At 31.7% G+C, this 12178-nt stretch overlaps 2 protein-coding genes across 2 annotated transcripts in view; both read left to right on the top strand.

Annotated features, from left to right (window-relative positions):
* Nucleotides 1–852: 852 nt before the first annotated feature.
* Nucleotides 853–4152, top strand: LOC145322514 (uncharacterized). Its single transcript, XM_080164556.1, has 5 exons — nucleotides 853–1618; nucleotides 1974–2039; nucleotides 2627–2719; nucleotides 3201–3295; nucleotides 3997–4152. Exons 1-5 carry the CDS (start codon nucleotides 1542–1544, stop codon nucleotides 4092–4094), a joined length of 429 nt encoding a protein of 142 aa, XP_080020682.1. The 5' UTR covers nucleotides 853–1541; the 3' UTR covers nucleotides 4095–4152.
* Nucleotides 4153–4448: 296 nt separating this feature from the next.
* Nucleotides 4449–12178, top strand: part of LOC145322513 (uncharacterized) — a 16686-nt gene continuing 8956 nt past the window's right edge. Inside the window, exons 1-7 of the mRNA XM_080164555.1 lie at nucleotides 4449–4546; nucleotides 5083–5131; nucleotides 8042–8090; nucleotides 8341–8413; nucleotides 8828–8864; nucleotides 9425–9458; nucleotides 10006–10083. Coding sequence (XP_080020681.1) covers nucleotides 8833–8864; nucleotides 9425–9458; nucleotides 10006–10083 — 144 coding nt within the window. The 5' untranslated portion in view covers nucleotides 4449–4546; nucleotides 5083–5131; nucleotides 8042–8090; nucleotides 8341–8413; nucleotides 8828–8832. The remainder of the gene's footprint in view (nucleotides 4547–5082; nucleotides 5132–8041; nucleotides 8091–8340; nucleotides 8414–8827; nucleotides 8865–9424; nucleotides 9459–10005; nucleotides 10084–12178) is intronic.

The following is a 12178-nucleotide window of genomic DNA, read 5'->3' as shown; positions in this document are numbered from 1 at the left end:
TTTACCCCACTTATAGTTATCAGAATTTAATGATTAATGGCTTATTTTCTTCGTTTTTTAAGGCAATTAATAGAACAACAAAAAAATATTTCAGTTTTTATTTAAAAAGTACAGTAAAATCTAAAATTCAAAACTTAGGTGATGATCAAATAATCAACCTTTTGCAAGAATGGCTGCTTAACACTTCAAAGTTGAGATATAGAGCTAAAAATGTATACAGATACTATTAGGGACATGTACTAGAACATATCAAAGTTTGAAGGTCATATCTCAACCAGGGAGGGAGTACTGGCCCCCCAAAGTCGACTACAGAAAATCCATTTTTTTAAGAAAAATGCGCTAAAACCATTTTTATATGTTGACACCTAAGTTTTGAAATTTAGATTTTACTGTACTTTTTAAATAAAAACTGAAATATTTTTTTGTTGTTCTATTAATTGCCTTAAAAAACAAAGAAAATAAGCCATTAATCATTAAATTCTGATAACTGAAAGTGGGGTAAAATTGCTTTCAAAAAAGTTTTCATAAAAAAAACACACTGTATTAGGTACATGGTAGCCCTGCAGTGTTAGGAATAAAACTACTTTACTACCCCCCTTATTTTCAATTTATTTAAAAAAGGGGGACAGGGTTGTTTTAGTTCTCTAAAGACACTTTAAAGGAATTCACAAAAAAGAAAAGATCAAATTGTATGTTAACTTGTAAAACTATTAAATATTTAGACTATTAAACTTACATAATAATCAGAGTATATATATATATTTGCATATAGTTATTTTAGATATCTTAATTTACATACAAAACACACACATCCAAATCTAATATAATATTAGAATTATTTATGTGTTAAAGATGTAAGATTAACTAATACGGCCCCTTACTTAATACAAAAATGAAATAAACATTATCAAACAAGTACATTTAATTACAAAAGCAGTGCAACTATGGCAACCCAAGGATGGAGGGGACATTGAGCTGTTTAATACACTAGTCCCTAAAGTTTTATAGTTATGTTTTCTGATTTGTTTGATTAACAACTTTGGGGACTTTTGATGGTTGGTTCATAAAGTTGAGTGTCTAAACGTTTCAATTATTATGTAAAGAAGGAGGAATTCTATGTATCATTATTAGGGATGAATATTAATTAATCAGCCATTGTCTTATCCATTTTGATCTTTTATAAACAGTATTTTAATCAAACATGGAAAGATGAACGGACGGACAGACAGGCATAAGTTTTATATATATATTTGCTGCGCCTAAGATAGGTTAGATTAGGCAATGAAAGTTTATGCATATATGACAGTTTTATTTATCTGGCTAGAGGGAATGTTTCTTGTGTGAAACTTTAAAGGCTTTTTTGTCTCTGAACGTTTATTGAAAAAGTTTATTATGAATCGCAACCGAAATCTACATAATTAAGCCAAAGGGCTTGAATAAATTTAAACTGCAGCCTCCTCACAGTCACAGCCGCAAAGATTAAGAGGTTAATTAGCGGCTGCGGAATCTGTACTGAAAGCAACCCAATTAATCTGAAGAAAATGTTACTTATATCTTTTATATTGGCCATATATTGTGGGCTGGTTGGTAGCAGTACCGACCCTGGTTATTATGTCAGGTATAAAGTGCACAACAAAGTTAAATACCAAGTATCTATAGGGATAAGACAATGGACAATAAATTGATGTACATTCCCAATGATAATACAAAAAATTAACCATTCTGTTGATTACAATTATTGGTTGAAACGTTTGGACCACAATAATGATACAAAAATTTACCCTTCTTTAAAATCTGTAATTCCTTTGACGTTCTATAAGTTATTTTTTGGATCTAGTGGAGTTCACGGTCAAATGTTCCTGGTAACGATTATCTCCAAAATCTATGAATAGCAATGAATCCTATTTTTGTATTAATTTGTTGCGCTGCCCTACCTATGAATATAATTTCCTTATTTATTGATTGATTTATAGATTGTTTGATATACCTGCCCTATGCCCCTACGCCTCCTTTGCTTGGCCATGGTCCCAGGATATTAGGTAGGTCCAGAGATGGCCTCTAGAGGGCTTGGTGTCGCTTCGGGTTCTAGACCTTTCCACGAACCTTGAAACATAATCCGCGTCTTAAATGTGGTGAAAAAAGAGCGTCCATTCGCCCTATAGACAACCTACTCTTTTATTACAAGACCTAACTGTGCATGGTAATGAGTTACGCCTAGTTTGGGCCAAGGCATTCCCCTACTCCAACTATTTATGTCGGGCACCTGATAGGAACCATTTTAACGTATTTAGATTTATTTGGATACGCTACGTGTTGAGCCAGGTCCATAGATACCATTTTCTTCCAAATTTTCTGCCTTTCATATTCTTTTTGGGCTATAATATCATTATTTTCTGAAAAGAATGTTTTTTTGAAAATATATCACATAATTTTAAACTGACGGAAAAAATTTGAATTTCTTGGATAAAAAATCTCTTGCTACATCCAAGAACGCGAACTTAAAATACTATAACTGACCTTAACCTAAGCGGACATAAATTTTTGCAAGATAAATTTGATCAATTCTATATTTTAGCCTATTGTTGCTATGCTTCTAATAAACATGATTGTTATTAATTTCTCCTAGTCGTGTAAATATTCTGATTTACGAAGATTTTTGGATTGAAGCCGCAGATTTGGGCATCAGCGAAGCTAGAAAAATACACAATAAATATGTCAGGTTTGAAAATTAAATATTATAAATGCCTAAATATTTACCCCTATCAAAAAAAGGATTAATACAAACAATAAATAACCATGCAGGGAAATCGAGGGTTAAGACAGTGGGCTATAAACTGATGTATTGAAATCCAAATAAACAAAATTACTCCTACTGTAGATAAAAATTGATAATGGAAACGTTTGGACACTGCAAATGAAGAAACGAGTTTATGAAGTTTTGGGTACAAGTATAAATTACAGTCCAATGTCCCCTCCCTGCTTATCTAAAAAAAATTTTACATTTATTATAAACTCATCTCGAAAACTAAATTTCATTGATGAACAATAACTTATATAGCAAGCAGATAAATATTTATCCCGATTCAATAAATAAAGGATAACAAGAACTTGCTTGACTAACTCAAGCACAGTGAGACGTACGGACATTTCTTATTTATAAAGTAGCTGCACTATTAATAAACCATTGTTTACATACCTAGAGAACGAGTACGAGAGGAGAAGGATGGAAATCAGACCATGAAAAAAGTACAACATCTCGGACCTGTCTTGGCAACATATAAAACTCTAAAAATAGGTACGTAAATTTGGACGGCCATAATCTTAGTATAGAGTAGCTATGCTTCAAAATTGCAATATTTTGGTCCAGTATTGGCTACTTATGAAACTCTGAAAATAGATAAGTATGTATGGACAGATATATCCTTATTAAAGAGTAGTTATGCTACTAAAGTGCAACATCTGGGACCCGTCCTGGCCATATATCAAACTCTGAAAATAGTTATACGTACGTTTGGATGCACTATAAGCTGCTTCAGAAGTAAATGTTATTTGTGTATATTAGACTTTACAGTAGTGTTTGATCACATACAAGCACTTAGCACAAGTGACTTAGCAAAGTTTCTTAATTTCTCAAAACCACATCCTATTATATAAAGTAGAAAGTTTTTTTTGTCTGAAGCTTAATATCTCGATAACTTGATAACCGATTAGGTTATCTAATTTAGGTAAGATTTATATAGGTCTACTGATGGTTTTAGGCTATTTTAGCCGCTATTATTGGATAAAGTAGAACACCTGTCATGTCCTGTACAGCTTAGTAAAGCAAGATACTAATAATTTTTTTAAATGTTAAGAGTTGTTTGCTCCTTTTTAACCCAATGTGATTATTATATCTATTTATTCGAAATAATTAGATCTTTTTTTCGTTTTTATTCCGTCTAATGTATCTAATATAGGTTTTTTTTTCTATAAAATAATTTTACGTATTTGTTTTAGGTTGGAATGGATATATTTTGACAGCTGACGGTTCAAGTATAAAATTACAGTCACAGTTTAATTCAACGACAGGAACAAAAAGAAATTATAGACCATAATTGTGGTAAGGGAATGGACTATGGCAAATTAATCATTCTTCCCTCCCACTTTCAAGTAAAATTTAACAGTTTTCAAAGGAAGAATTAATAAATCCTTCACGAGGACGAAACTTAATGAAAAGATAAGTTGATTAAATGGCAGCTAAAAATCGTAGAAATCTTTTTGGCTTATGCTTCGTGGATTAAAATACAGAGCAATATTAAATATCTTTTTTAAACAAGGACAAAAATCCTTAATTTTTTGAAGCTAAAATAAGTTAGGAAGAAAGATTAGATTCTTCGTTGCCATTAATTTCTCGTTTGACTCCCGACTTACCTATGAATTGAACAAAATTCTTTTTAATCTAAAATAGAAGAAGTAGCTTGGGATTCAGAAATTCTAATTACGAACTCGGATGGATTTCCAAATAGCACAATTATACAACCCATCAAGGCTAAACAACTTCATAGGAACGAGGGCTTTTATCCTTATAATAAATTAAAAGGATCTCTGTCTGTCTGTACCGAAGGATCTCGCTAAACACCGACACGATATGGTTCTCCTTTACAGTGTGGCTTCCCATAGGTCATGGGAAGGTTTATTGCTATTTGGGGGGGGGGGGGGAAGATCTTGACATATATTAAAAAAAAAATTTTACGTGACCCTAGAGGCCTCTAAGGGCGTAGCCGCCATTATTATATAAGTAGTAAATAAGTGAAGCTGATAGAAGTTCCCCGTGATGGTCTATTATATTTATGTAAATCTGAAAAGTCTGGTATATTAGACTGCAAATTATAATTATCACCAAAGTTTTATAGACACATTTTCTGAATCGTTAGCTTAAAAAACCTTTGAGGCCTAGGTTACGGGAAATAAAATAGCAGTATCTAAACTTTTCTACCCATGATTTTAATCTATACAAAGGATAGTTTTGTATTAACATACATATTTAGGACAAATGGAGCAAAAAAATCAAAATTCTTTAGAATGAAAGCCATATTGTTAGGATTGCTGACAATATAATCATAAGACATTTAGAATGGAATATTCACTTCAGGTAACACAGTGGGATCTTTTGAAAAAAAATCGGGACATCCAAAAAATTTAAAATTGACTTTTATCTATCCTAGGAATTAATAATGGCTGTAAGTAGACAGCTAGAAAAGAAATTTTTAAAAAATATTCATTTTTGGCGGATTTATGCCATTTTTAAAAAAGGTAGTGAAAAATTTCTTTTCAGTTTTGATGACTTTCCAGATTTTTTTACACAATTTTTTCAAAGCAACAAAAAATACATTTATGTTCATCTTATGAAAATAATTTTTGATTGAGGTACTTTTCAGATACCTGTACCAATGTCTAATTAAAGAAAAATTTAAAAAAAATATTTTTTTTGGTGGTGTAAATTGACATTTTGTGAGAAAATTTCACCAAAAATATTAAGATTTTTAACCCCAAAAAATCAGAGCTGGATCTTTAAAAGCGTAGCCGTGGCCGTAGTCGTGGTCAGAGTTACAGCCACCAACCTAATAGCGATATTTAAATCATATTAACCACGCGTAATCATGGCCACAAAAAAAAATGCGATCTTTAAATCATATTGACAACGTGTAGTTGTAATCGTAGCGTGGTTAACCACGCTAAAAGTGACCACAGTCCGTTGGTGTGGCTAAAGCGTTGCTAAAGCCACGAAGACAGCTGCTTTTGATAATTTTAACGTAAAACTATTGAAAACGTAAATTATAATTGTTAAATGAATGTATGAATAATTGTACGGGCATGGAATATTTTATTTAAAAACTATCATAAAAATATTTTAATTGTGGTTTTTATAAATAATAAAATAAAAGTAAATTATAAAAGTTAGGATGTAGTTTATTTATATGATGTATAAAATAACGTACGGGCATGGAATGATTTGTTAATATTGAACCGTCACGTATGGGTATTGAGTAATAATAATAAAGTATGTTGCCTGTGTTACATAAAGAGACAGTTTTTAGGAAATTAATATGATAAAACTATAAATATACTTAAATTAAATTAAATTCTTTTGGGGATTTATTACTGCAATATTATTGATAAGGTTGGAATATGATTACATTTTTTAAATTTTAGTAATTGAATGTATTTTTTTATTTATATTGAATTTATTGGACTCTCCCTTTGTCTTGTGTGTAGTGGCTGTCTGTCCAGCCGTGCTGGGCAATTGGCCGGGCGTGCAATGTTGTGCTGTGCCGTGCCCCGGCACGATATAGGCCATACCAGCCGTAGTACCAACTACATTGGCTCATGCCCTTAATAATATGTAAATATTACAAACATTTAAAATGTGTTATTAAAATAGTAATTTTGTATAAAATATAATTTCATTTCTTTGATGAAAATAATTTATTTTTAGGTGGGCCATAAAAGATTTTAGATATCCATAATTCTAGGATAGCCGGCATTGCACTTCTGTAAAATCATTTAAAAATCCATGTTTTATTAGCAGCACTGTGGCGACGACTACGGCTACAGCTACAACCACAGCTACGCCTACGACATTGACTACAACTACAACTACAGCCATGACTACGGCCACGGCTACAGCCACGCCAACGGCTACACATTTAAAGATCCAGCTCAGTTTTCTCCATTTTACACAAAAACGGACAGGAGGCCCCGGGTTTTGCAATATTAATATCAATATACAACATGTATTGTGTATTAAACAGTTTTCACAACCTGGGGCCTCTTGTCCGTTTTTGAGTAATTGAGCATTTTACATTGCATGGTTTGAACAATTTTTTTCTTGTTAATTTCAAATTTTCCCCCGTTAGAGGGGGAAGGAATCATTTTAGAGCCCAAAGTCATCTCTGCAATGTTTTCTAACTTTTTGAGGCGGAACTTTCTTTACTTCTGCATTATTTGCCTCTGGCCAACCGTTACCCCGTTATTTGCCGCCGTTGGCGAGATTTTTAACGATTTTTGCCGTTCTCGCGGTTTTAATGGACATTTAAGGGTTAAAGGAGTCGTTAAATAAAAATGACTTATAAATACTTTTATTTTAGCAATTAAATTTGCTTAATTTCATGTGTTCTAAAAAAATTTGTATTTCTAACTGGTTTTGGTCCAGCAGAAATTCAAATGTGCGAATTAATTATAATATTGCAAAAACATTATATACGCATCAGAGAGAGAGAGAGAAATATAGGTTTGAGAGAGAATATAATATTAGTAATTATGTTTATATTCTTATACAAACTTTAAATGAAGATAGCTAGACCTAGAATAAAGGTATTAACACAAAATCAAAAGTGTTTTGAAAATTATGTTATTGTTGTTTATATCTGTAAAAAAAATATTTGAAAAAATGCCTTATAAGTGTCCTATTTTACTTATACTGGACCTACTTAAAAATACCGGGACTCGAACTGGGTGCACCTGACGCTATATTCATGTTCACAAACATTGTTTGCATTGAAGAAATATTTACATAGACGTTGATTTTGTTAAAATATTCCTATCTTAACTAAAGTTATGAAGTTTTATAGATTTTTTAAAAATAGGGTAGCTTCGCTCCTCCAAAACAGCAAGACGTACATACCAAATGCACATTAGAAGTTAACAGGAGCAAAATTTATGTTATTGAGTTAAAGCAAAAGAAATTACATCATTTCGTCAAATACAAGCTTTTTTATTGATGTTTACTTTTGTCTACCCTTAATGTCCCGTTTTTTGGCAAAAGATCCCACTGTGGGTAAGTCTGTTTAAATATTAGCCTATATCTTTCTGCTATTTAAGAACACCTTTTCAAACAAACTTAATGGAAGATTTTTTAAAATAACATGAAAAATGTACAAAATACAATTTATAGCAGAGTTTCTATTTTGAATCTTTTTATTTTTTAATCGGATGAAAATAAGCTAATAAAATATATTTGGATTTTATCACAATCGCAGATGCTTATTATAGATTAATTTAGGATCAAAAAGTCTCTTGAGCACTTCAGCATACTTGAAGATGAGAATAAGGTACTTGAATACAAAGAAAGAGACGGCACATTGGACTGTTTTATATACTAGTCCCCAGAGTTTTATAATAATGTTTTGTTATTCGTTGACTCAACAAATTTGGGGACTATTATTGAATTTTGATTTGTTACCTAGTTCATTAAGTTGAGTGTCCAAACTAAGGGGTAATTTTGTGTATCATTGTTGGGAATTTACATAAATTCATTGACCCATTAGATCCTTGGATTGTAATTATCCTTGATTATTACAGAAAAATGAGTCTAAACCCTGGCTGGAATTTTTAAGACTTCCGTTGAATCAAATCAACTCTTCACTTGTCTCAGGTTAAATTTATTGGAAATTCATTGGATAGTTATATGCATCGTATTATAGACAGCTTTTAATGGATATTAAAATGAAAAATTATAAGAATTAAACCAGTTTTGTTTGCGCCTTGGGTACGAAGGCCTAGACTAGCAAAACTGGTATTAATAATATGATTTATATTTCCGTATTTGTGGAAAATTGTCTGTAATTCAATTCTATATATATCGATATTTCAGTTTAGCTGAGAACAGCAAATATTAATCGGTTTCAAAGCCATTCTGAGAAAGATTTTAAAGTTTTTGGATAAAAAGGACAATTGTAATTCACTTAATTAAATGCTATCTAGGTCCTTCATACTTACACTACAGACTTTAAAAGTAAAATACATTCTAAGTAATTTTTTGATCTTATAAAAAAAATATTTATTAAAGGTGTAATGGAAGAATCAAGTTTGCTACCAAGTTTAAGGTATGAAATTTAAAACAAATAATTTTTATAACAAAGCTAAACTATAAATCTAATATTTGCATTAATTCAATTTACTTTTGAGTCAGTTATTTAACCAGCGGCTACGTCCCTAGAGGCCTCTGGGGGCCCTTGAGGGGGGGGGGGCGGGGTCGATTCCCCCATTTTCAATTGTAGTTTAAAAAGGTCATTTTGTCCTATGGGTGATTTGTTTTGGGAGGGTGGTGGTACGCTCCCTAAAAATAGTTATAGTCCCTTCCCAGGACCTATAAAGCTACCCTGTAAAGGAGAACCATATTAGCCCAGTGGTTAGCGAGATCCTTTGGTTCACACACAGACAAATAGACAGACACACAGACAGAGATCCTTTATTATAATAAAAAATATTTATTTGGTGCTGCCAGGTACCCCTAGCTTAGGAGATTGCACATACAATACTTTACTTTATTATAAGGATTAATGAGCCGAAATGATTAAAATCCAACCACTTGAAATGTAGGGCTTTAAATAAGGTACATATTATTATGATAAAAAGTTAAGATTGCATAGTTTTAATTTTACAGGAAAGAAAACGAAGAAAGCCTAGAACAAATCAAGGTAAATAAGTTATTGGTTTTAAGGATAGAAAATATGCACCATATATTAAAATAATAGAAGAGTGTAGAATAGATTTCAAAGGGAAATAAAATGAAAAATTACCTGTTTTTAAAAAAGGCACTAAGGTCAAAAAAAGATAGAAATGACAAACAGATAATGAAAGAGAGAGAGAGGGGGGGGGGGTTGCAAATTCTAAGTATCCGTATAGATATGTGTTATAAGACTTTAAAGATTGCTTGAATTAGGCATGACAGTTGCTCCTATGAGTTACAATGAGGAGCTGTGAATAACGGCTGCCAGAAACCTCTATATTCCGCCGATTTGTTGTGCTATTTCTCTCCAAGTTAGACAAATATGAAAAAGCAAATAAAATAAGCAATTTTGGCTCTTTTGCCTCTGTTCCAAATTGTATCTCATTATCTAATTTTAAATTATAATCCTGATTAAGATTATTTAAGATCACTTAAAAAATAGCCTAATTTTGCACCCCCACCCCCACACCTCACTTGAAAATTATGAAATTAATCCGAAAATAATAAATGTATAGGAAAAGATGTGTGAATCTAGTGAATGTTGTAAGTTTCTCATTGGTCACACTGTAGCAACATACCCTCAATATTCACAAGTAAGTTTCTCATTGGTCACACTGTAGCAACATACCCTCAATATTCACAAGTAAGTTTCTCATTGGTCACACTGCAGCAACATACCCTCATGAATATTCACAAGTAAGTTCCTCATTGGTCAAACTGCAGCAACATACCCTCATGATTATTTACAAGTAAGTTCCTCATTGGTCACACTGCAGCAACATACCCTCAATATTCACAAGTAAGTTCCTCATTGTTCACACTGCAGCAACATACCCTCAATATTCACAAGTAAGTTCCTCATTGTTCACACTGCAGCAACATACCCTCAATATTCACAAGTAAGTTTCTCATTGGTATACTGTAGCAACATACCCTCAATATTCACAAGTAAGTTTCTCATTGGTATACTGTAGCAACATACCCTCAATATTCACAAGTAAGTTTCTCATTGGTCACACTGCAGCAACATACCCTCATAAATATTCACAAGTAAGTTCCTCATTGGTCAAACTGCAGCAACAAACCCTCATGAGTATTCACAAGTAAGTTCCTCATTGGTCACACTGCAGCAACATACCCTCAATATTCACAAGTAAGTTCCTCATTGTTCACACTGCAGCAACATACCCTCAATATTCACAAGTAAGTTCCTCATTGGTCACACTGCAGCAACATACCCTCAATATTCACAAGTAAGTTCCTCATTGGTCACACTGCAGCAACATACCCTCAATAATCACAAGTAAAATTTTTTTTATTCTAAACCCCGAACCACTTCATTATGCAATCTACATTTTCCTGGATATTTTGTCTACGGTAGTCCATAAGTGTACAGCTTTACAGTACATTGTTTCTATTTGTTAAAGTAACACGTATGATAAAAGAAAAAGATTCTTTTTAAAGTAAAATGCTTATATTTCAATCAAAATCTATATTTTTTTATTTTTTACCGATCCACGTCATTATGCAAATCAAAAGAAAATCAATGAGAAAACGTTGGTTTTGCACTTTTCTCCACTTTTAAAAAATGATTCTGATAAAATAACAATTTTTTTAAGGGATTTATGCATTTATTATAATGAAAAACAGTTTTAGGTAGATTTTAATGATCTTTCTAAATAAGAAATAATTGAAAAAAAGAAATTCTATCATTATCACTTTAGAGGACAGCTGCTGACCCCCAGTCTTATGGATGAAGCTAAATACATGTTAAAGATAAAAATTACCCTGAAAAGTATACAAAAATGTTTTTTGATGTGTTAAAAAAATCCATTTTAAAATCTTGCTTTTGAGGATGATGGCCTTTAAGATGCTCCTACTGGTGGTGAAGGTGAGCTAAATGTTATCTAAGTACATGACCATTACAACAACTTGTCTATTAACCTATGTACCATTTTTTGTAGTCATAGCAGCCTCCAGTGGAGCCTCTCGACATGAAATATAACCATTATCTAAAAACTACATTATTTACTTTATGAATTTTAGTAATTAAAATTGCAATTTTTTTCTTTTTTAATATTGCTTGGCTGGAGGCTGCTATGACTACAATAATTGGACCAAAGTTCAATATATAAGTTTTCTTCAAGGGCATGCACTTTGATAACATTTAGCTCACCATCACCACCAGTAAGAGCATCTTAAAGGCCATCATCCTCAAAATCAAGATTTTAAAATGGATTATTTTAACACATCAAAAAATATTTTTGTATACTTTTCAGACAAATTTTTATTTTTTACATATATTTAGCTTCATCCATAAGACTGGGGGTCGGCAGCTGTCCTCTAAGGTGATAGGGATAGAATTTTTTTTTCTTCAATTATTTCTTATTTAGAAAAATCAATAAAATCTACCTTAAACTGTTTTTCATTATAATTAATGCATAAATCTTTTTAAAAATTTTATTTTATCAGAATTAATTTTAAAAAGTAGAGAAAAGGGCAAAACAAACGTTTTCTCATTGATTTTCTTTTGATTTGCATAATGAAGTGGATCGGTAAAAAATACAAAAATATAGATTTTGATTTAAATATAAGCATTTTAATTTAAACAGAATCTTTTTCTTTTATCATATGTGTTGCTTTAACAAATAGAAACAATGTACTGTAAAGATTTACACTTATGGTCTA

Source organism: Acartia tonsa, chromosome 6, assembly GCF_053477335.1.
Source record: "Acartia tonsa isolate MP-2025a chromosome 6, ASM5347733v1, whole genome shotgun sequence".
NCBI lineage: Eukaryota > Metazoa > Arthropoda > Copepoda > Calanoida > Acartiidae > Acartia > Acartia tonsa.
Note: the sequence above shows the minus strand (reverse complement) of the source record. Positions and strands in the feature narration are given on the sequence as shown.